At 41.8% G+C, this 26,353-nt stretch overlaps 1 protein-coding gene across 1 annotated transcript in view; it reads left to right on the top strand.

Moving 5' to 3' along the window:
• Positions 1-26,353, top strand: part of LOC124619958 (dipeptidyl aminopeptidase-like protein 6) — a gene marked incomplete at its 5' end in the record, with an annotated part of 439,288 nt that overhangs the window by 255,727 nt on the left and 157,208 nt on the right. Inside the window, one exon of the mRNA XM_047146621.1 lies at positions 6,595-6,669. Coding sequence (XP_047002577.1) covers positions 6,595-6,669 — 75 coding nt within the window. The remainder of the gene's footprint in view (positions 1-6,594; positions 6,670-26,353) is intronic.

The following is a 26,353-nucleotide window of genomic DNA, read 5'->3' on the forward strand; positions in this document are numbered from 1 at the left end:
GCTCTTCCTGAGAACGGTGTAAGTTTCATCGAACTGTTTTACTTGGCAGTGCCACACCATGAGAAAGTTGCTTCCGTCCTTGAGTTGTGGGCACTAATGTAGCTCAGTTGTGGCACTCCTAGGTTAAGCCATAACAGGCAGTCATTACAGGCTGAAAAATTTTGAAAACAAAATCTCCCTGTCGTTGATGTTATGGTACGATGGAGGATTTTGATATCTAAAGATTTTCTGTACGATATGTTTTCTATTTTTGGAAATTTGTGGTAAGGAGTATGGGACCAAACTGCTAAGATCATCGGCCCCTAGACTTACGAACTACTTAATCTAAATTAAACTAACTTACGCTAAGGGCAACACCCACGCCCACCCATGCCCGAGGGAGGACTCGAACCTCCGACGGGGGTAGCCTCGTGAACCGTGACCAGACGCCTTAGACCGCTGAGCTACCGCGCGCGGCCATGTTTTCTATAGTTACTACCGAATACTTACAATTGTTATGAGATAGAACTTTTAACAACAAAATAAGCTTTTCTCTAATGTTAATTTGCAGATATCTATGTGTTCTAACATTCTGCAGTCATCCGTAGCAGATTCACGATTGCACGTTTGACTTACGTGAGAAAAGCACTAAGAACCCTAATTTCTAGGCAGCTACCTACCTTTTCCTTTCTTAATTTTTTTAAAGTCATCTTCCAACGGATTTGGTGTTGTCCGTTTGTTCCCACTTTGGCCTGACCTTCCAATTCTGCACATCCTCTACTCCCAACAACCTCAGTGATCTGTTATACACATTCTAAGGTTTGTCTACCCTACATGTTCCCTCCTCTATTGTTCCGTCCAGTGCCATGTAGAGTATTTCTCGACTTACTCTTTTCTTCACCTATCCTTCCCGCTACTTCACGGTTTCGTAACTTTTTTAATTTACAGAACTTATAAAATGTGGCACAATATTTTATGATCCTATTTACGACACTGTAATCATATGTGCTTTTTCTGTCAAACAAACTTGAAAACTTACTTCAGTTTAACTGTGTATATTAGTATGTACTTAATATTGACTTAACTTCCAGGGAGATGGTCGTAATACAATTAGTACACTGCCATATTTTTACATTTACTTCTTATTTATTCTCTACCGAAGATAAATAGAGGTGTTCATATATCATATTCCTATTACTACCTCAGAAAACCTATATTTCAAAATTTTATATTTCTCATTCTCAAATTAATTTTTAATTTCCCTTGGGCATAGCTGATAAGTGTAGAAACTTTAGGTTAAATTTATACTTACAAATACACAATTTATAATGTTTGTAATTTCAGTTGTGATGTAATAAAATTATTTTGTCACTCGTTTTAATATTTTCATTATATTTTACAAACCTGCCACCCAAATCATCAAAGCAAATCATTCAATTTAATTATTCATCTGTGTGGCATCCGTAGCAGGTTCGATCGATGGAGAAAATAGAGAAGATCCAAACAAGAGCAACGCGTTTCGTTACAGATTCAGTTAGTAATCATGAAAGTATCACAGAGAAGTTCAACAAACTCTTACAACACACGCTGCAAGAGAAGCGTCCTGCATAACGGTGTGGTTTACTGTTAAAGCTCCGAAGGTGTGTTCCTCGAAGAATTAACAATTGGAATGTTCCCTTCTACATGTATCTCGCAAAAAGAACACGAAGATAATATTAGAGAGACTCGAGCCCACACGGAGGATTAGCGGCACTCGTCCTTCCCGCGAACCATACGCAACTGCAACAGGGAAGAGGAGAAGTGACGGTCGTACAGAAAGTACCCTCCGCCACACACCTCTGCACCGCAATGTGACTTGCAGAGTATAGCTGTAGGTGTAGATGTAGATGTAGAATAGTACACGATGACTAACAGCTGGGAGTCTGTTCCTATTACTTTTACGTTGCTCTAAAATACAGGGCTGATCCCTCACCTGTGGTAGAGTGGGAGGTCGTCTCAAGGTGTGGCAGGGGGCGAAAGACATTCCGGAGGGCTGAACGGAAGGCCTCTCCAGTTTGTCTGACGAACCGGTTTCAGGCTCTGTCTCAGGATGATACTGATCCCCGGCCTGATATGGCATGGCTGCTTGTCCTGTTCCAGAGGTTGCCCCTCAGTCTGCAAGATCTGGGCGGTCGCAGAGGGTGGCCTAACTGGTAGTTGGGAGCTCCAACGTCAGGCGCGTAATGGGGCCCCTTAGGGAAATGGCAGCAAGAGAGGGGAAGAAACCCAATGTGCACTCCGTGTGCATACCGGGGGGAGTCATTCCAGATGTGGAAAGGCATCTGCAGGTGGTCGCTCATGTCGGCACCAATGATGTGTGTCGCTATGGATCGGAGGAAATCCTCTCTGGCTTCCGGCAGCTATCTGATTTGGTGAAGACTGCCAGTCTCGCTAGCGGGATGAAAGCAGAGCTCACCATCTGCAGCATCGTCGACAGGACTGACTGCGGACCTTTGGTACAGAGCCGAGTGAAGGGTCTGAATCAGAGGCTGAGACGGTTCTGCGACCGTGTGGGCTGCAGATTCCTCGACTTGCGCCATAGGGTGGTGGGGTTTCGAGTTCCGCTGGATATGTCGGGAGTCCACTACACGCAACAAGCGGTTACACGGGTAGCAGGGGTTGTGTGGCGTGGGCTGGGCGGTTTTTTAGGTTAGATGGCCTCAGGCAAGTACAGATAGGGCAAAGTCAGGACATGCGGGGACCAAGCAGCAATCGGTATTGCAATTGTAAACTGTCGAAGCTACGTTGGTAAAGTACCGGAACTTAAAGCGCTGATAGAAAGCACCGCAGCAGAAATCGCTATAGGTACAGAAAGCTGCTTGAAAGCAGAGATAAATTCTGCCGAAATTTTTACAAAGGTACAGACGGTGTTTAGAAAGGATAGATTGCATGCAACCGGTGGTGGAGTGTTCGTCGCTGTTAGTAGTAGTTTATCCTGTAGTGAAATAGAAGTGGATAGTTCCTGTGAATTATTATGGGTGGAGGTTACACTCAGCAACCGAGCTAAGTTAATAATTGGCTCCTTTTACCGACCTCCCGACTCAGCAGCATTAGTGGCAGAACAACTGAGAGAAAATTTGGAATACATTTCACATAAATTTTCTCAGCATGTTATAGTCTTAGGTGGAGATTTCAATTTACCAGATATAGACTGGGACACTCAGATGTTTAGGACGGGTGGTAGGGACAGAGCATCCAGTGACATTATACTGAGTGCACTATCCGAAAATTACCTCGAGCAATTAAACAGAGAACCGACTCGTGGAGATAACATCTTGGACCTACTGATAACAAACAGACCCGAACTTTTCGACTCTGTATGTACAGAACAGGGAATCAGTGATCATAAGGCCGTTGCAGAATCCCTGAATATGGAAGTTAGTAGGAATACAAAAAAAGGGAGGAAGGTTTATCTGTTTAGCAAGAGTAATAGAAGGCAGACTTCAGACTACCTAACAGATCAAATCGAAAATTTCTGTTCCGATACTGACAATGTTGAGTGTTTATGGAAAACGTTCAAGGCCATCGTAAAAGGCGTTTTAGACAGGTACGTGCCGAGTAAAACTGTGAGGGACGGGAAAAACCCACCGTGGTTCAACAACAAAGTTAGGAAACTACTGCGAAAGCAAAGAGAGCTTCACTCTAAGTTTAAATGCAGCCAAAACCTCTCAGACAAACAGAAGCTAAACGATGTCAAAGTTAGCGTAAGGAGGGCTATGCGTGAAGCGTTCAATGAATTCGAAAGTAAAATTCTATGTACAGACTTGACAGAAATCCTAGGAAGTTCTGGTCTTACGTTAAATCAGTAAGTGGCTCGAAGCAGCATATCCAGACACTCCGGGATGATGATGGCATTGAAACACAGGATGATACGCGTAATGCTGAAATACTAAACACCTTTTTATAAGCTGTTTCACAGAGGAAGACCGCACTGCAGTTCCTTCTCTAAATCCTCGCACAAACAAAAAAATGGCTGACATCGAAATAAGTGTCCAAGGAATAGAAAAGCAACTGGAATCACTCAACAGAGGAAAGTCCACTGGACCTGACGGGATACCAATTCGATTCTACACAGAGTACGCGAAAGAACTTGCCCCCCTTCTAACAGCCGTGTACCGCAAGTCTCTAGAGAAACGGAAGGTTCCAAATGATTCGAAAAGAGCACAGGTAGTCCCAGTCTTCAAGAAGGGTCGTCGAGCAGATGCACAAAACTATAGACCTATATCTCTGACGTCGATCTGTTGTAGAATTTTAGAACATGTTTTTTGCTCGAGTATCATGTCGTTTTTCGAAACCCAGAATCCACTATGTAGGGATCAACATGGATTCCGGAAACAGCGATCGTGTGAGACCCAACTCGTTTTATTTGTTCATGAGACCCAGAAAATATTAGATACAGGCTCCCAGATAGATGCTATTTTTCTTGACTTCCGGAAGGCGTTCGATACAGTTCCGCACTGTCGCCTGATAAACAAAGTAAGAGCCTACGGAATATCAGACCAGCTGTGTGGCTGGATTGAAGAGTTTTTAGCAAACAGAACACAGCATGTTGTTATCAATGGAGAGACGTCTACAGACGTTAAAGTAACCTCAGGCGTGCCACAGGGGAGTGTTATGGGACCATTGCTTTTCACAATATATATAAATGACCTAGTAGATAGTGTCGGAAGATCCATGCGGCTTTTCGCGGATGATGCTGTAGTATACAGAGAAGTTGCAGCATTAGAAAATTGTAGCGAAATGCAGGAAGATCTGCAGCGGATAGGCACTTGGTGCAGGGAGTGGCAACTGACCCTTAACATAGACAAATGTAATGTATTGCGAATACATAGATAGAAGGATCCTTTATTGTATGATTATATGATAGCGGAACAAACACTGGTAGCAGTTACTTCTGTAAAATATCTGACGGTATGCGCGCGGAACGATTTGAAGTGGAATGATCATATAAAATTAATTGTTGGTAAGGCGGGTACCAGGTTGAGATTCATTGGGAGAGTCCTTAGAAAATGTAGTCCATCAACAAAGGAGGTGGCTTACAAAACACTCGTTCGACCTATACTTGAGTATTGCACATCAGTGTGGGATCCGTATCAGATCGGGTTGACGGAGGAGATAGAGAAGATCCAAAGAAGAGCGGCGCGTTTCGTCACAGGGTTATTTGGCAACCGTGATAGCGTTACGGAGATGTTTAAGAAACGCAAGTGGCAGACTCTGCAAGAGAGGCGCTCTGCATCGCGGTGTAGCTTGCTGTCCAGGTTTCGAGAGGGTGCGTTTCTGGATGAGGTATCGAATGTATTGCTTCCCCCTACTTATACCTCCCGAGGAGATCACGAATGTAAAATTAGAGAGATTAGAGCGCGCACGGAGGCTTTCAGACAGTCGTTCTTCCCGCGAACCATACGCGACTGGAACAGGAAAGGGAGGCAATGACAGTGGCACGTGAAGTGCCCTCTGCCAAACACCGTTGGGTGGCTTTCGGAGTATAAATGTAGATGTAGATGTAGGTAGTCCATTGATCGTGACCGGGCCAAATACCTCACGAAATAAACATCAAACGATAAAACTACAAAGATCGAACCTACCTGTTACCAACTGTTCGTCTAAAATTGCGAGCCATATGTTTATGATTATTACAGCGTCATTGATCCCAAAGCGAAACAAGTTGTCCAACTAAGACATTCATATTTCTTTACGTACTACACGAATATGTAATAAAAAATCGGGGTTCCCATTTAAAAAAACGCTGTTGACATCCGTTTGACCTATGGCAGCGCCATCTAGCGGGCCAACCATAGCGCCATCTGGTTTTCCCCTTCAATCGAGACAAGTTTCGCTCTTTGTAGTTTTTTCGTTTGACGCTTATTTCGTTAGATATTTGGCCCGGTCACGATCAATGGACAACCCTGTATAGTACTGTTTGACTTTCATTTATGGGGGCATTTGAAAGCTCTTGTCTACGCAACCCCGGTACCAAATGTAGAGACTCTTCGTGCTCATATTGTGGACGGCTGTGATACAATACGCCATTCTCCAGGGCTGCATCAGCGCATCAGGGATTCCATGCGACGGAGGGTGGATGCTTGTATCCTCGCTAACGGAGGACATTTTGAACATTTTCTGTAACAAAGTGTTTGAAGTCACGCTGGTACATTCTGTTGCTGTGTGTTTCCATTCCATGATTAATGTGATTTGAAGAGAAGTAATAAAATGAGCTCTAACATGGGAAGTAAGCGTTTCCGGACACATGTCCACATAACATATTTTCTTTCTTTGTGTGAGAGGAATGTTTCACGAAAGTTTGGCCGTACCTTTTTATAACACCCTGTATATCAAGAGATGCGAAGGAGCTGTAATCTTAGCGACAAAATCGCCTTGTGCTTGGATTTGGTCTGCGGTAGTGACACTGCCTGTCTACCTCACACTGCCACATAATTATAAAAATTAGTGTTACTTACAGTCAAAGTTACAGAAAACGAAATTTAAAAAAATGAACTGTCAGGTATGACATAGGAGATAACAACATGTGACGGTTTTTTATAATGCTAATACACGGCATCTGTTATCTTGTTACAGAAGCGGCTCAATCCAGTGCGGTTTTCCATGTCTCCAGACCATCGCTACATCCTGCTGGCCCACAATGTACAAAAGGTATGGTCCAGGATGGCGGCCCATAGAGCGTTTTCAAGCAACCAGAATTTGCCTTTTGTTGCTATGAATTACCACCAAATGTGTTTCTTTACCTATGTTTTACCATTTCATAATCTCCAATTCACCTCCACAACTACTTACAACTGACATAGAAACTCCTTTTCGAAGAACTATTTCTTATTACAATTCTTATCTAAAAATCACAGTATTTTGTTACCAGCATGTATTTTACATCTACGTATCCTACGGCTCTTGATCTGAAATATTAAAAAGTAAATAATTTACCATTTACTGAAAGGGAAAGAATGCACAAGACTTAAAACGTTAGATATTTCGGTTTAAATAAAAATCTTAGGACAGTCGTAAATCTTAAACTTCAATAAAGAAACGGGCTGAAAGAAGTATTTGGAAGTCTTACAGATGCATTGCTTACTCCGTCCGAAACGTTGATATCGGTTTTCAATTAGTTTACAGTGTATAATATGGCAGATAACAAAAAGAAGTGACCGGAAACAAGAACGTAGCAGCCCTACGCTGTTTTACTCCGGATAACGAACTCATTGATTTTTCTACGGCCTCTCAGTACACTCACGTTTAATGTTGCTATATGTGTTTGTATCCGCTGCCAATGTCAAAAGTTGCCATACTGAGCTTGTGTGCGCTGTGAAAGAAGGTGAAAAAAGTGCCCTGTGAGGATATCGTACTGCTTCATTCCGTTGTGGCTCAATGATATTAAATAAAAGTAAAATGAAAAAAAAGATTTTCATAACCTATATCAGATTAATTAACATTTATTACCGAAAACCGGTTTCCACTGTTCAGCTTGTCATCCTCTTATCTGTAACACGATGCATGTACACAGAATAAAAGCACCATCATGATTTGTAAGAAAATTTTTTGTTACATATTACAAATAACGAAAGAAAAATATGCTTTCATACATTGAAAATTTTTTTAATAATAAATTGTGTTCCTTTATGAGTTTATCACTCATTCCATGTGGTCATTATGGTAGAGAATATACAATACAATTCATTATACATAGGTCAGTCAAAAATAAAACCATACGCAGACAAAAAGTACGCTGTACAAATGGGTATGTTGACACATGACTAAGACTTGTCAGTTCTTAAAATGCGAGATCTATGGTAAAAATGCGCATTTGAATAAATGTTTACTTTTACGTGACATGTTTTGTACCTCATGAATAAATCTCAGTCCAAGTAAACTCTACAGCTGGGTAACAGTGAGGCAAAGACAACGCTTGCACATAGTTGCAGTCACTAGATGGTCTTTACTTAGGTATCTTATAGCCAGACTGCAAATAATTGTATTTTTACAGTTAAAATTACAATCTTTTGTAAATAGTCATTTAATACTACACCATTCGAAAAACTATAATATATTTTTATATTTTTAAAATATACCCCGAAACTTCTTGTTAGGGAATTCTCTGCGGGTGGGTTTTTTATTTATTCCGTCACAACAAGCAGTTTCTTCTGTAACAAGCTTCATACGAGGTGCGGCTAGAAAAAAACCGTACTGATGCTGGAAAAAACATTTATTTACAATTATTTACAATTTCATGTTATCTCCTTCAATGTACTCTCCTCCTCGGTCTCTACACCGCTCCATACGAATTTTCCACTGTTCATAGCAATGCTGCAGATCATTTTCGGTAAGTCCATACATTACTTCCGTCGCTTTTTCTTTTACTGCTTCAACAGTCTCAAATCTAGTTAATTTCAAAGCTGACTTGACTTTAGGGAAAAGAAAAAAGTCACAGGGGGCCAAATCAGGTGAGTGGGGTGGATGATCTAAGATGGGAATGTTGTGTTTTGCCAAAAACGTCTTCACTGACAACGCACTGTGAGCTGAGGCATTGTCTTGGTGAAGGATCCATGACTTTTTTCTCCACAAATCGTTCCGTTTTCTCCGTACTCGCTCACGTAGGGTAGCCAGGACGCTAATGTAGTAATGCTGATTCACTGTTTGTCCCTCTGGTACCCAATCAATGTGCACAATCCCTTTGATGTCAAAAAAAAACAATCATCATTGCCTTGAATTTCGATTTTGACATTCGTGCTTTTTTTTGTCGTGGAGAACCATGAGTTTTCCAATGCATCGATTGGCGTTTAGTTTTGGGATCGTAAGTAAAAAACCACGATTCATCGCAAGTAATAACATTTTCTAAGAAGGTGGGACCACTTTCAATGTTTTCCAGGATGTCAGAACAAATCATTCTTCGGCGTTCCTTCTGTTCAATTGTGAGACACTTTGGAACCATTTTTGAACACACTTTGTTCATGTTGAAACTTTCATGAAGAATCTGCCTAACACTTTCCTTGTAAACTCCTGTTAACTCAGACACTGCTCTGATTGTTAAACGGCGATCTTGTCGAACAAGTTTACCGATTTTTTCAATGTTTCCATCAGTTTTTGCTGACAATGGTCTGCCAGTGCGAGTGTCATGACTGGTGTCTTCGCGGCCATCTTTAAATCGTTTAAACCACTCAAACACTTGTGTTCGCGATAAACATCATCGCCGTACACTTGTTGTAACATTACAAACGTTTCACTTGCAGATTTTCCTAGTTTGAAACAAAATTTGATGTTAACACGCTGTTCTTTCTGTACACTCAACATTTTCCGACGCACAGACAAAACGTCAACTACTTAAAACGGACGCCACGGGAAGACTGAGTGCAGGAGGCAGGTGAAACTCGAGCAGTAGGCGGAGCGAGAGTCACGTGACAGGCCACGCGACTTTCAGCCTTATTGCATTCGTTTTATTGTTTCACCAGTACTAGTCCGGTTTTTTTCTAGCCACACCTCGTATATCTGTAAGTTGTATAACATATAAAATGAGTCCTGAAAGAAGGTGGGAGGAGGAAGGGTGTTTATGGGGAGGGATGTGCATATACATTCGAAAAAATGGCAGTGTCAAAAAATAATTAACATAGAGTAATTAAATTTCGGGAACATATTTGTTTAGATAACATATTGAAATGATTAACATTGCAATATCACAGGTTAATGTAAGCTCGAGATAAGCCACTGCAAATGTGAAATGCTGCTACATTAGTTAGCAGTGTAACCACCACAATGTTGAATGATAGAATGCCAACGTGCATGCTTGCATTGTGTTGTACAGGTGTCGGATATCAGTTAATGGGCTGGAGTGCCATGCATGTTGCACTTGGTCTCACAACACAGGAACGGCTGGTTACTGCTGGTTGTGAATGACGCCGGAGTTGACGTCCGATGATGTCCCACATGTGCTCGACTGGAGACAGATCTGGTGCTCGAGCAGACCAAGGCAACCTGCCGACACTCTGTAGAGCATGTTGGGTCACAACAGCGGTATGTGGGCGAGCGTTATCCCGTGGGGAAACACCAGCTGTTGTGCTCGTCATGAAAGGCAGCACAGCCAGTCGAGTCACCAGACTGAAGTGCAAATTTGTAGTCAGGGTGCTTGGGATAACCAAGAGAATGCTGCTTCTGTCAGAGAAAATCGCACGCCAGACCACAACTACAGATGCAAGTTCAGTGTGTCTAGCACGCAGACAGGTTGGTTTGAAGCCTTCAACTGGCCTCCGTCAAAACAACATACGGCAGTCAATGGCACCGATGCAGAATCAGATTTCATCAGAAAATACAACAAGCTTCCACCCTGACTTCCAATGAGCTCTCGCTTGACACCACTGAAGTCGCAAATGGTAGTGGTTTGGGATCAGTAGAATGGACGTTACAAGGCGTCTGACTCGGAGCTGCCCTTTTAGTAAACGATTTGTAATACACTACTGTCCGCCCCCGGTAGCTGAGTGGTCAGCGAGACAGACTGTCAATCCTAAGGGCCCGGGTTCGATTCCCGGCTGGGTCGGAGATTTTCTCCGCTCAGGGACTGGGTGTTGTGTTGTCCTAATCATCATCATTTCATCCCCATCGACGCGCAAGTCGCCGAAGTGACGTCAAATCGAAAGACTTGCACCAGGCAAACGGTCTACCCGACGGGAGGCCCACGTCATACGACATTTCATTTTCAATACACTATTGGCCATTAAAATTGCTACACCAAGAAGAAATGCAGATGATAAGAGGTTACTCATTGGACAAATATATTATACTAGAACTGACATGTGATTACATTTTCATGCAATTTTGGTACATAGATCCTGAGATATCAGTACCCAGAACAACCATCTCTGGCCGTAATAACGGCCTTGATACGCCTGGGCATTGAGTCAAACAGAGCTTGGATGGCGTGTACAGGCACAGCTGCCCATGCAGCTTCAACACGATAGCACAATTCATCAAGAGTGTGACTGGAGGATTGTGACCAGCCAGTTGCTAGGCCACCATTGACCAGACGTGTCCAATTTTGAGAGACCTGGAGAATGTGATGGCCAGGGCAGCAGTCGAACGTTTTCTGTATCCAGAAAGTCCCGTACAGGACCTGCAACATGTGCATTATCCTGCTGAAATGTAGGGTTTCGCAGGAATCGAATGAAGGGTAGAGCCACGGGTCGTAACACATCTGAATTGTAACGTCCACTGTTCAAAGTGCCGTCAATGCGAACAAGAGGTGACCGAGAATTGTAACCAGTGGCACCCAATACCATCATGCCGGGTGATACGTCAGTATGGCGATGACGAATACACGCTTCCAACGTGCGTTCACCGCGATGTCGCCAAACACCCATGCGGCCATCATGATGCTCTAAACAGAACATTTATTCATCTGAAAAAATGATGTTTTGCCATTCGTGCACCCAGGTTCGTCGTTGAGTACACCATCGCAGGCGCTCCTGTCTATGATCCAGCGTCAAGGGTAACCGCAGCCATGGTCTCCGAGCCGATAGTCCATGCTGCTGCAAACATCGTCGAACTGTTCGTGCAGATGGTTGTTGTCTTGCAAACGTCCCCATCTCTTGACTCAGGAATCGAGACGTGGCTGCACGATCCGTTACAGCCATGCGGATAAGATGCCTGTCATCTCGACTGCTAGTGATACGAGGCCGTTGGGATCCAGCACGGAGTTCCGTATTACCCTCCTGAACCCACAGATTCCATATTCTGCTAACGGTCATTGGATCTCGACCAACGCGAGCAGCAATGTCGTGATACGATAAACCGCAATCGCGATAGGCTACAATCCGACCTTTATCAAAGTCGGAAACTTGATGGTACGCATTTCTTCTCCTTACACGAGGCATCACAACAACGTTTCACCAGGCAACGCCGGTCAACTACTGTTTGTGTATGAGAAATCGGTTGGAAACTTTCCTCATGTCAGCACGTTGTAGGTGTCTTCACCGGAGCCAACCTCGTGTGAATACTCTGAAAAGCTAATCTTTTGCATATCACAGCATCTTCTTCCTGTCGGTTAAATTTCGCGTCCGTAGCACGTTATCTTCGTGGTGTAGCAATTTTAATGGCCAGTTGTGTAGTTGCTTATGTCACTACAGTGCCAATTGCTCCTCAGATTGCTGCTGCAGATGTAGTGCAATGAGCCAGAATCGTATGCGAACACAATGGTCTTCCCCCTCGATAGGGCCACGTGGCCATCTAGAGCCCGGTCTGCTAGTGATTGTACATTTTCGCGAGCACTGCTGCCAGCAGTCATGGTAGGCTATCATGACTACATTCCTGCCAAGTTGCTATGCAGTATCGCAGAAGGAACATCCAGCTTCTCCTTTCCTTTTTACACTACCTCAGTGAAACTCAGTGAAGTGTTGATAATGGCGCCTTTGCCACCTAAAGGCATTCTTGGCTAACATTAACTCACCACATCCAATCTCAAAGGTAACTAAGCCTCACAACCGTTATAATGTGTAATTAAAGCAAACCTGATTTTCATATAGTGGCGCTGCTATTGCCACTCTTAGGTGAATAGTGTTAAATTTGAGCAGACATCATCTTTCAGATATAGGAACACGTCCATCAACTTTCTGTTAAATCGCACAACTCTTTCTTGTTGCTGGAATTTTCTTCTTTTCTGAAAACTGATTATTGAAGTATGTAGTTACAGCAGATAACATTAATGTACAGCGTATGAATAAAATACATTTTAGAAACATTAAAGCATTGAAGTATAGCTATTCAAGAAGGCAATGAATAACTGCATGGATAGAACATGCTATACAGTAACACTGATGACAAAGTATAAAGTGCAGTTCAAAATGCGGAGTATAAACATACCTTTTGACTGGAAAGACATGAACTCACAAAAGTTACTCCAAACAGTCAAACGTAATATTCTGCTTTAGAGGAATATGAGATGTAAGAGTGAATGTGTTGCAAACTATCATAGATGAATACGGTATATACATAGACACATCAAAGTATACGCAAAATAACTTAAAGTATGTGACACACAATACACAAACATAAAGAGCATATTATTTTTTAATGCAGATAAGAATAGGAGCTCATTTTGCAACAAAACCATACCAGTACGATCATGTAAGACAAAAAATACAAGCAAACATTTTCACTAAAAAATATGTTGGGTAACTCTTATACAGTAATAACAATGACATGACTGCATAAAAAAATTGCACAACCGTAACATGATGGCAATGTTCTATTGTTTTGTATGTGAACAATAATTTATAGATTGGCAAAGCACTTACGTGTAGACGTTCAAGATGGCAATGTGCAATTTCAGCAAGGGAATAGATTAACCAGTAATACATTTAAAATCCATTCTCAATATTAACTTTCCTGCAACAAGGAAGTGTTGTATTCGACAAGTCTTGTTTGCTTCTGTTTGCGTAGGAAACAGCACTAATCTGTGCTAGTATTTGTTACGTATGTGAACCTAATTAATATGATTTATAAGGGAAAAACAGTTTTTTAGCTAACTATCGTGTATGATCCGGCCTTGTGACGTATGTCCTGGTATTCAGTCTTGTGGCAGGAAGGTTAAAAATCATTTAGATTGGTTCACATAAAATAAACTATTTAAAAAAACTTACAAGCTCTGCAGAAACATAGAAGACAAAGGAAACTGCTGACAACACGAAGTGCATGCTATACAATATGAAAAAGGAATATCAGCAGTGCACTTCAAAACAAAGGTGCTACTGTCATAACCTAAATGAGCAAAAAGTGTAAGTAACACGACATCAATAACATCAATAACAACACCAGTGTTGTATAACAATATATACTGAAGCAGTGTATGACATAGATAAATGCTTACATAATTTTTACTAAAAGGCATCCATATTTCTGTGTATGTTGCAAGATTCACTAAGGCAATATATAGTAGATCTACATCCTGAATAATATTTCTTGTGCTTGTATGACATTTAGTGCATTATCTCAGTTATTTGATTTTTACCTTGGACTGTAATTCAATATTTTGTCCACATTCTAACAAATCATATATTTTCATGGTTCTGTACGCTTTAGATAAGTTCGTACCGACTAAGGTCCAAAGCGAGGGGAAAGATCCACCGTGGTATAACAATCATGTACGAAAGGTACTACGGAAACAAAGAAAGCTTCATCATAGGTTTAAGAGTAGTCGAATCATAGCTGATAAGGAAAAGCTGAACGAAGCGAAAAAGAGCGTAAAGAGAGCAATGAGAGAAGCATTCAACGAATTCGAACATAAAACATTGGCAAACAATCTAAACAAGAACCCTAAAAAGTTTTGGTCATATGTAAAATCGGTAAGCGGATCTAAATCCCCTATTCAGTCACTCGTTGACCACGATGGCACCGAAACAGAGGACGACCGAAGAAAGGCAGAAATACTGAATTCAGTGTTCCGAAACTGTTTCACTGCGGAAAATCGTAACACGGTCCCTGACTTCAGCCGTCGCACGGACGCCAAAATGGAAAATATTGAAATAAACGATATCGGAATTGAAAAACAACTGCTATCACTTAGTAGCGGAAAAGCATCCGGACCAGACGAGATACCCTTAAGATTCTACAGTGATTATGCTAAAGAACTTGCCCCCTTTCTATCAGCAATTTATCGTAGATCGCTGGAAGAACGTAAAGTACCTAGCGACTGGAAGAAAGCGCAGGTCGTTCCCATTTTCAAGAAGGGTCATAAATCAGATGCGAATAATTATAGGCCTATTTCGCTTACGTCAATCTGTTGTAGAATAATGGAACATGTTTTGTGTTCTCGTATTATGACGTTCTTAGATAATACAAATCTCCTTCATCATAACCAACATGGATTCCGCAAACAGAGATCATGTGAAACTCAGCTCGCCCTATTTGCCCAAGAAATTCACAGTGCCGTAGACACTGGCGAGCAGATTGATGCCGTATTCCTGGACTTCAGGAAGGCATTTGATACGGTTCCGCACTTACGTTTAGTGAAAAAAATACGAGCTTACGGAATATCGGACCAGGTTTGTGATTGGATTCAGGATTTCCTAGAAGAAAGAACACAACATGTCATTCTTAACGGTTCAAAATCTGCAGATGTAGAGGTAATTTCGGGAGTACCGCAGGGAAGCGTGATAGGACCTTTATTGTTTACAATATACATAAATGACTTAGTTGACAACACTGGTAGGTCCGTGAGGCTATTTGCAGATGACACGGTTGTCTACAAGAAAGTAGCAACATCAGAAGACTCGTACGTACTCCAGGAGGACCTGCAGAGGATTAATGCATGGTGCGACAGCTGGCAGCTTTCCCTAAACGTAGATAAATGTAATATAATGCGCATACATAGGGGCAGAAATCCATTCCAGTACGATTATGCCATAGGTGGTAAATCATTGGAAGCGGTAACGACCGTAAAATACTTAGGAGTTACTATCCGGAGCGATCTGAAGTGGAATGATCACATAAAACAAATAGTGGGAAAAGCAGGCGCCAGGTTGAGATTCATAGGAAGAATTCTAAGAAAATGTGACTCATCGACGAAAGAAGTAGCTTACAAAACGCTTGTTCGTCCGATTCTTGAGTATTGCTCATCAGTATGGGACCCTTACCAGGTTGGATTAATAGAAGAGATAGACATGACCCAGCGAAAAGCAGCGCGATTCGTCATGGGGACATTTAGTCAGCGCGAGAGCGTTACGGAGATGCTGAACAAGCTCCAGTGGCGGACACTTCAAGAAAGGCGTTACGCAATACGGAGAGGTTTATTATAGAAATTACGAGAGAGCACATTCCGGGAAGAGATGGGCAACATATTACTACCGCCCACATATATCTCGCGTAATGATCACAACGAAAAGATCCGAGAAATTAGAGCAAATACGGAGACTTACAAGCAGTCGTTCTTCCCACGCACAATTCGTGAATGGAACAGGGAAGGGGGGATCAGATAGTGGTACAATAAGTACCCTCCGCCACACACCGTAAGGTGGCTCGCGGAGTATAGATGTAGATGTAGATGTATCAAATAGGCTTCCTATATAATTCCCCTTTCTCTCAAATGCATTCTTTTTTATTCATCTTTGTTATTGAGTAACAATTGCCTATAACCTTGCAATTCTTTGAATAAGATTTCATCCCATGTAATGATTTATCTCAGTATTTATCACTTACGTGTCTGTTTGTTACATCTGTACCACTCATTTCTACAGATATTGTACATTTACTTAGCTGCAGTGATGTCTTCATTCCTGTGAGACTTTATGTCACAATGCATCTCAAATAGAATATAGTATATCAATGTATATACTTCACTTAGGTTATCACAGTCCAGTTTGTGTTTACATTAAACAATCCTTTGAATCAGGATATGATATACACATATTTTAAGTAGTTCATCCTTAAATATTATTTAAAATTTATACCATATGATCAACATTTTGAAATATACATGTGTATTTTTCTTATTTGTGCTGTATAACACATACCTTTCGTTCACATACATTATGTAACTAGTACCTACATATGAGACTCTTTAAGTGCATTGCTGATGTTCTTCTAACACACTGTAAAGCATGCATTCCATGCTGCATGAAAATTCCTTTCCTTCTATGTTACTGCACAGCTTATCCTTGTGGTTTTATAGTATATTTCATGTGAAACAACTCATGTGGTTCTTAATTGAGAGTGATGTTAACTGTGTCACTATCTGGCATATTTCGTCATTGAAATCACACATTGCCATCTTGAACAGCTATTTATCATTACTTTGCCGTTCTGCAAATTATTGTTCACATGTACACAGTAGAGTGGTGTCATTGTGTTATAGTTATGTATCCCTTTTCTATGTATTCATATTGCAGTCATTACTGTATAAGAATTACCTAACATATTTTGCATGAAAATGTCAACTCTCATTTTTTGTCTCTGATGATGGCGTTTGTAAGTTTTACTTTAAAATACACTGCTATTGTAATCTTCATTACAAAGTAGTATACACTTCATGTTTGTATGTTGTATGACACATACTCTTACTTATTTGGCACATACTTGGATATATACATAAATCTACATATTCATCTATGATGTAGTACAACATAGTCACCTCTACGTCCCAGAGTTCTCTAAAGCAGAGTATTACATCTGCCTATCTGCAGTAACACTTGTGAGTCAATGTCTTTCCCCTAAAAAGATTAATTCATACTTCTCATTGTCTTTCTAATGAAAATATATATATTCATGATTCTCATTTTCAGCTAAACTTCTCGTTTTCTCAATAGTTTCAGTAAATAGCATATTCTTTCCATGCAGCTGTACATTGCTTTCTTAAACAGATATTCTTCGATGTATTACTAGTTGTAAAACGTATTGTTTATATACATACTGCAGATACTGTACATTAATGTTATCTGCCGATTCTACATGCTGCAACAACCAATTTTCAGTGTCCATGTTTTATACACGGTGGTCCATTGATCGTGACCGGGCCAAATGTCTCACGAAATAAGCGTCAAACGAAAAAACTAAAAAGGACGAAACTTATCTAGCTTGAAGGGGGAAACCAGATGGCGCTATGGTTGGCCCGCTAGATGGCGCTGCCATAGGTCAAACGGATATCAACTGCGCTTTTTTTAAATAGGAACCCCCATTTTTATTACATATTCGTGTAGTACGTAAAGAAATATGAATGTTTTAGTTTGACCACTTTTTTCGCTTTGTGATAGATGGCGCTGTAATAGTCACAAACATACGGCTCACAATTTTAGACGAATAGTTGGTAACAGGTAGGGTTTTTAAATTAAAATACAGAACGTAGGTACATTTGAACATTTTATTTCGGTTGTTCCAATGTGATACATGTACCTTTGTGAACTTATCATTTCTTAGAACGCATGCTGCTACAGCGTGATTACCTGTAAATACCACATTAATGCAATAAATGCTCAAAATGATGTCCGTCAACATCTATGAATTTGGCAATACGTGTAACGACATTCCTCTCAACAGCGAGTAGTTCGCCTTCCGTGATGTTCACAGATGCATTGACAATGCGTTGACGCATGTTGTCAGGCGTTGTCGTTGAATCTCGATAGCAAATATCCTTCAACTCCCCCAACGTCAGATCCGGTGAACGTGCGGGCCGTGATATGGTGCTTCGACGACCAATCCACCTGTCATGATATATGCTATTCAATAACGCTTCAACCGCACGCGAGATACGTGCCGGACATCCATCATGTTGGGAGTTCATCGCCATTCTGTCATGCAGTGAAACATCTTGTAGTAACATCGGTAGAACATTACGTAGTAAATCAACATACATTGTACAATTTAGATTGCCATCGATAAAATGGGGGCCAATTATCCTTCCTCCCATAATGTCGCACCATACATTAACCCGCCAAGGTCGCTGATGTTCCACTTGTCGCAGCCATCGTGGATTTTCCGTTGCCCAATAGTGCATATTATGCCGGTTTACGTTACCGCTGTTGGTGAATGACGCTTTGTCGCTAAATAGAACGCGTGCAAAAAAAATCTGTCATCGTCCCGTAATTTCTCTTATGCCCAATGGCAGAACTGTACACGACGTTCAAAGTCGTCGCCATGCAATTCCTGGTCCATAGAAATATGGTACGGGGCAATCGATGTTGATGTAGCATTCTCAACACCGATGTTTTTGAGATTCCCGATTCTCGCGCAGTTTGTCTGCTACTGAGGTGCGAATTAGCCGCGACAGCAGCTAAAACATCTACTTGCAAATACCGTCCGCGCTGGCGGAATGTTACGTGATACCAAGTACTTACGTTTGTGACTATTACAGCGCCATCTTTCACAAAGCGAAAAAAGTGGTCAAACTAAAACATTCATATTTCTTTACGTACTACACGAATATGTAATAAAAAATGGGGATTCCTATTTAAAAAAACGCAGTTGATATCCGTTTGACCTACGGCAGCGCCATCTAGCCGGCCAACCATAGCGCCATCTGGTTTCCCCCTTCAAGCTAGACAAGTTTCGTTCTTTGTAGTTTTTTCGTTTGATGCTTATTTCGTGAGATATTTGGCCGGTCACTATCAATGGACCTCCCTATATATATATATATATATAAACCTCCCCCCACCAGTGCAATTTCCAGTTTTTAGTGTATATGCACCTCTATCCCCACAGCCATCCCCCTCCTCCTGCCTTCTTTCAGAACTCATGTCATTTACGATATATCTTTACAACACATTAAGCATCTTACAAGAAAAACTGCTTGCTATGACAGAATAAATAAAAAACCTACGTGTAAAGCATGTCCTAACAAGAACTTTTAGAGTACATTTTAAAAATATAAAAATATTTATTATATAAATAGCACTACAGTTTTTCGAATGTAATGGTATTAAAGGATTATTCACAAACACTGGTAATTTTACAGTCTGGTTACAAGATACCTATGTAACACTCATCTAGAGACTGCAATTATATTCACGCCTTGTCTTTGCCTCTCTGTTATCCAGCTGCAGGGTTTACTTAGACTGAGATGAGTTCATGAAGCACACAACGTGTCATGCACATGTAAACATTTGTACAAATGTGAGCTTTTAATACAGATAGTGCATTTTGAGAACTGACAACCCTCAGTGGAGTGCTACATGTGTGAATATGTCAATTAGCACAAGGTGCTTCTTATCTGTATATGATTTTAGTTTTGACAAACCTATGTATAATGCGCTATATGTTCTCCACCATAATGACCTCATGGCATGGGTGATAAACTCCTAATGAAACACGATTTATATCAATTATTTTTGGAGGTATTAAAATGTACAATCTACATCTCCTTATTTGTAATATCTAACAAAATTTTTCATACAAATCTCAACTGTCGAAGAAAGTCCTATATAAGAAATGTTAATAAATGTGATCTTGGCTATAAAAAGTTTTTTTCAAGTTAAATATAAATCGTTCCTTCCATTTTCCCAGTACAAGAAGCTTCGAATAAATGTAATTTACTGAAATACAAAATCTGTTTACAACGTGAAGGCCTGCATAATTCTGACTTAGAGCAAGGAACAAGACCACCACGCCATCCAAGACGTACTGACAAAAACTGCGAACCCACACCGTGGAGGGTAGTGACTGGGATTCTTGGCCAGGTAAAAGTTTTAAAGCACTTCATGGTTGCCTTTCACTCACAAAAATGGTAACCATGGAGTCCTCTAAACATCGCTAACTATATGAGTAACTTATTAATATGCGTTTAAAGCATACTGGTTAGCTGTTTCCGCAACATACGAAACATAGAAAAGTATGCTCAGATTACGCAGTGTGGTAACGAATAGTATAAAATACAAAGCTGTTGGCAAGCGGGGTGCACTCAGCCCCTGTGAGGCAAACTGAGGAGCTACTTAACTGAGAAGTAGCGGCTCTGGTCTCGTAAACTGACATACCGCCAGGAGAGCGGTGTGCTGACCACATGCCTCTCCATATCCGTACTCGATGACGCCTGTGGACTAAGGATGACACGGCGGTCTGTCGGTACCGTTAGGCCTTCATGGCCTGTTCGGGCGGAGCAGTAACCACTGTATCCCCCAATATAGTGACAGTGTTGCCGGTGTAGGATGTTGTGCACGATCTACATCCTATTAATTTTCGATGTGATTCATGTCCGGCGATCTGGGTCGCCGAATGATTGGCTGGAACTGTCCAGAATGAATCAACTGTGGTGAACAACTGTGACGTCCGCAGCTCGTGGTCGTGCGGTAGCGTTCTCGCTTCCCGCGCCCGGGTTCCCGGGTTCGATTCCCGGCGGGCTCAGGGATTTTCTCTGCCTCGTGATGACTGGGTGTCGTGGGATGTCCTTAGCTTAGTTAGGTTTAAGTAGTTCTAAGTTCTAGGGGACTGATGACCATAGATGTTAAGTCCCATAGTGCTCAGAGCCATTTGAGCCATTTTATTGCTTCACACATATGGATCAATTGTCAATGCCTGAACTGTACGTGGCGCCTGGCTAGGTCGTAGCTACTGACTTAGCTGAAGGCTATGCTAACTAGCGTCTCTGCAAATGAGATCTCTGAAGCTATAACAAGTGAACCATTCCTATTAAAGTCGGCGGTAGAATTGGCCAGTGCGCTAAGTTGTCTCGTAAGACCAGCCGAGTGGCGGCGCTCGGTCTGCTAGCGTCGACAGTGGCGACTCACGGGTCCGATGTGTACAGGCGGACCGCGGCCGATTTGAAGCCTACAACCTAGCAAGTGTGGTGCCTTGCGGTGACACCACAGGTACGTTCGTTCCACATTGATTTCAGTGTTTATTTCAAACAGTGTTGCTTGTCTGTTTGCTCTATGCTGCACTCGGTCGTTAAGAAAAGTCAGTCGGCCGCTGTGCCGGCCGTGGTGGGAGGTAGTGCCTGGAAACTGGTATTCTCGGCACATTCTTGACTCTGTGGATCTCGGAATACTGAATTCCCTAACCTTTTCCGAAATGAGATATCCCATGCCTCTAGCTCCAACTACCACACCGCGTTCCGAGTCTGTGAAAGCCCGTCGTGCGGCCACAATAACGTAGGAAACCTTTTCAGATGAATCACCCGAGTACAAATGACACTCCACTATAGCACTACTCTTTTACACATTGTGTACGCTATACTACCGCCTTTTGTATAAGTGTCTATCGTTACGCCATGACGTTTGTCACTTCAGTGTACACTCGTAATTTGCTTACCACGTCAGTTCGCCGCAAAGCCACCAGGCGGTATTCAATCTCGCGGCGTCGCGGTGGGCACGGTCATTTTGTTTTGGCTCGTCAGACTATATATTAATTAGAGTGCCTAAAAGACTTCCTTGAATCTTAATGCAAGTGAAGAAGTAGCCACTTTTTGTATATTTTTTAATATAATTCTGTGTAACTAAGGAAGACAGGAAGATAAGTAACCATCCCCCCATTCACCTTCAGCGATTTAGGGAAATCACGGAAGCCCTAACTCTTCGCTGCTGGACGGAGTTTTGAACGGCTGACCTGCTAATACAAGTTCAGCGTTTTACCAATGTACCACCTCGATTTGTTTCTCTGTCACAACTGTGTAACTGAATATCTGGTTAACTTGCGTAATACATCTCATGCAAATAAAAAATAACCAGTCAAACATCAGCAAATGAAAATATTACAAAGACAGTCTGCTAAGCTTTGCATGATGCAGCAGACGTTCTTACCACTTATTAATAACCACAGAACTAACTTCATCCACGAATAAGACTCTTAAGAATGCTATGTAGCAAAATCACTCGTAGGAAGCTCAGTATTAAGGAAAACTAGCGGTTAATAATAATTGCCAAACATAACTGATACAGACGAATAACTTTAACTGAGACGACAGCAATCGTGAAACAACCGTTTCACCCATTTCTACAGTTGTTAGTGTGAGGTGGTGCAGTGATAAGACTCTGCTGGACTAACATCGGCAGAAAAGCGTCGCGTCATCCAGATGTAAGTTTGTCATGATTTCCTTAAATCGCTTAAGGTAATCATCGAATTGGTTGCCTTGAAAATGACACCGCCGATTTTTTTCCCATCCTTCACCAATCAGAGCGGTGTTCCGTCTCTAAGGATACTGTTGTTGAAGGCACATCGAAGACCAGTAGCCCTTCTTTCTTCTATTTGTCGTACAGAATTACACACACATCAAAAAAGTTTTGCTTCACCCTGGTTCTCAGAACTGCTGAAGACATACGTTGACTGTGGATATTGTATCACAAACACAGTCCCTTTGACTGTTCAGAGATATCACTAAACCCGGCCAAAGATGTAAACAACCACACGTGAGAAACGCGTATTAGACGGAGGGGGTCCGACAGCCGGTCAGTCCCAGTCATTCCACCAGGAAGGAGGTACACAGATAGTCTTGCCTATAGGTCAGCCATCCGTTCGGCCGCGTCCGCATTGTTACTTTGAACCAGGATGGGCTCTCAACGAGGGAAGTGTCCAGGTGTCTGAGTGAACCAAGGCGATGTTGTTCGGACATGGAGGAGATACAGAGAGACAGCAACTGTCGTTGACATGCCTCGCTCAGGCCGCCCAAGGGCTACTACTGCAGTGGATGACCGCTACCTACGTATTATGGCTCGGAGGAACGCTGACAGCAACGCTACCATGTTAAATTTTGCTTTTCATGCAGCCACAGGACGTGTTACGACTCAAACTGTGCGCAATAGGCTGCATGAGAGCAACTTCACTCCCGACGTCCATGGCGAGGTCCATCTGTGCAACCACGACACCACGCAGCGCGGTTCAGATGGGCTCAACAACATGCCGAATGGACCGCTCAGGATTGTCATCACGTTCTCTTCACCGATGAGTGTTGTTTATGCCTTCAACCAGACAATCGTCGGAGACGTGTTTGGAGGCAACCCGGTCAGGCTGAACGCCTTAGACACACTGTCCAGCGAGTGCAGCAAAGTGCAGCTTCCCTCATGTTTTGGGGCGGCATTATGTGGGGCCGAAGTACGGTGGTCATGGACGGCGCCGTAATGGCTGTAGGATACGTGAATACCATCCTCCGACTGATAGTGCAACCATATCGACTGCATCTTGGCGATGCATTCGTCTTCATAGACGAAGATTCGAAACCTAACGTGCACATCTTGTGAATGACTTCCTTCAGGATAACGACCTCCCTCGACTAGAGCGGTCAGCATGTTCTCCAGATATGAACCCCAGCGAACATGCCTGGGATAAACTGAAAAGGGCTATTTATGAACGACGTGACCCACTAACCACTCTGAGGGTTCTACACCGAATCTCCGTTGAGGAATGGGAACAACTGGACCAACAGTGCCTTGATGAATTTGTGGATAGTATGCCACGATTAAACAGGCATCCATCAATGCAAGAGGACGTGCTACTGGGTATTAGAGGTACCGGTGTGTACAGCAATCTGGACCACCACCTGAGAAGGTCTGGCTGTATGGTTGTACAACATGCAGTGTGTGATTTTCATGAGCAATTAAAAGGGCGGAAATGATGTTTATGTTGATCTCTATTTCAATTTTCTGTACAGGTTCCGGAACGTTTTTTGATGTATGTATAAAACGTTACTTTTAATCGTCTTAAGACGACCGTGAGTACATTTATTGTTCATACTGTTTTTATTTTCCGATGCAGTCACAATCATATTTTCAAGTAAACGGTTCCCACCCTCTCAAACGGCCTTCTCCATGTTCATGTGCTGTGCAGAAGAACGACGTATGGTCCTCCTGCGAACTCATGGATCTGAGTATAACCGGTTGAATCGGTCGAATCTGGTTATCAGGAAACATATTTTTGACTATTTTTGGGAAATATTAATTTTAGCAAAGAATTATATTTAAATAGCTATCGAAGTGATGTTTGTTAATAGCACGTTACATATTGAACAATCAAGCAGTGATGGCTGACAGTCAACGACGCCAAGCCAAACAGATTGACACGGCATTTGTGTTGGTTTCAAACTGTGTGCGTCTTTGGATACGAGTAACATTGCCCCTCTAACGTAACTTGAAATTTACAGAACCATATTGCCTCGACAGGGGGATAACCGTGAAAAATCTAAGATAACACGCAAAGGTAAGCTTAATAAATAAAAAGAAGCGAAGCGCTTACAAATGAACGTTCCTTTTAGAGTCAGTGCTGCCTTTGGGAGTGAGTTGTGACGGCTTGAGGTTAGTGAAACTTGTCTTCATAGAGACTTATTGATGTGACACACAGGCGTGCACAAAAAAAATTGGGAATAACGAGTCACTATTAGCAGTCCGTAACCAGATCTTTCTTCTCACAAATGTAACTAAGTTAATGCAGATCTCAAAAACCACCTCAAAAAACTAGTAAAGCACATTGATCCTTGCAAATTAAAGAGATTACGATAGAAATGAAATAAATTCAAAACGTGTGTCTTGGAACACGAGAGCCATGTACTAACACTTGAAAATGAAAGCATTCTTATTGAAAATGTGAACTGTCGTGGTCTTCAGTTCACACACTCTGCGTATTAAAATACTCTATTCGAATTCTTTCATCTCTGGATAACTTCTCCAGCCGACAACCATTTGAACATGTTTACTGTGCCTATGGATATGTCAGATCAACTGATCCCTTCTCTTAATCAAGTTAGATCGCAGTATGATTTTATTCAGCGACTATTCTCAACACCATTATCGTCATCTGATTGAAAGTAATTGAGTCATACTTGCTATGGTCAGCCATCGTCATTATGTGCCATGATTCGTTATTGATTATAACACTTAAAGATTCGTGGCACATGACTCAAGCTCGCCTTAGGTAGACAGCGACGCATATTCGACCAGATGACGATAATGCTATCGAAACTAGATTCTGAATGCACTAAAGTCGTAATGGAGTTTCGCAATGGAAATAACTTTCGATTTAAAAACCCGAGACGTTGCTACTAAAGCTCTGCCTGATTATCATGTAGACAAGGTATACTAAAAAAATAGTTTGTGTCTTTTTGTCTATTTATACGCATTGCCTTATATTTGTACTGAGGTTACGCTCGCGGTCCTTGCACCAGTCGTATGCGAGGCTCCTTTTTGTTTTTGCAATGCGTGATTGATGGAGGAGCTTCGCTGACAGGTGAACAATCCAGTTAGTGTAAATCAAAGGAGGGAAAACTTAAACATCTGACTCTTTCGAAAAAAATGAAATACTGAAAGTTAATATTTCGAAGCACTGTTTGGAACAGTGAAACAGTATGTGTTTTTTGATGGCATAGGCGTATATATTTTATCATCTTCAGTTGTCACATAAATCTGAAGAGTCGCGAGAGTAGCACCTATATTGCATGAAGTACGAAGTTTTTAGCAAGGTGCCTTGGCAGGTTCGTATTTCCTCCACCAAATACCTTCCTTAGGAGAAAGTCTTGAAATCTGTTCGTCCATCTTGGCTCCTTTGGATGATGCACTGGTCTTGTAAATCTGGTAATTTTTGTTTGTCTGCCACATCCATCCATAACTGAACCGATAGAAGTTCTGGGAATTTCTTGCACACGTTGTTCGTCTTGACAAACAGGCAGTGATACAGCGTACCCTTGAATAGCTGCCGTTAAAGTTGAACTGGTTTTGTCACAGTATGCATACATAAAAATTGATATCGACCGAGTTTCAATTTAATTAACTTTAGGATTAGGATACTTACGTCGCAAATGTTTAGTTAAGGAAGAAGTGGAATTACTTTTGAACGACAACACTGCCTAGCAAAGCTTACGCTTCATAAAACAATACTGCACGGATTTTCGTAACACCGGTGCTCAAGAAGCCAACGACACGAGCTGAATGAGAGCAAACTGCAG

Source organism: Schistocerca americana, chromosome 6 (genome assembly GCF_021461395.2).
Source record: "Schistocerca americana isolate TAMUIC-IGC-003095 chromosome 6, iqSchAmer2.1, whole genome shotgun sequence".
In the NCBI taxonomy this organism is placed as follows: Eukaryota; Metazoa; Arthropoda; class Insecta; order Orthoptera; family Acrididae; genus Schistocerca; species Schistocerca americana.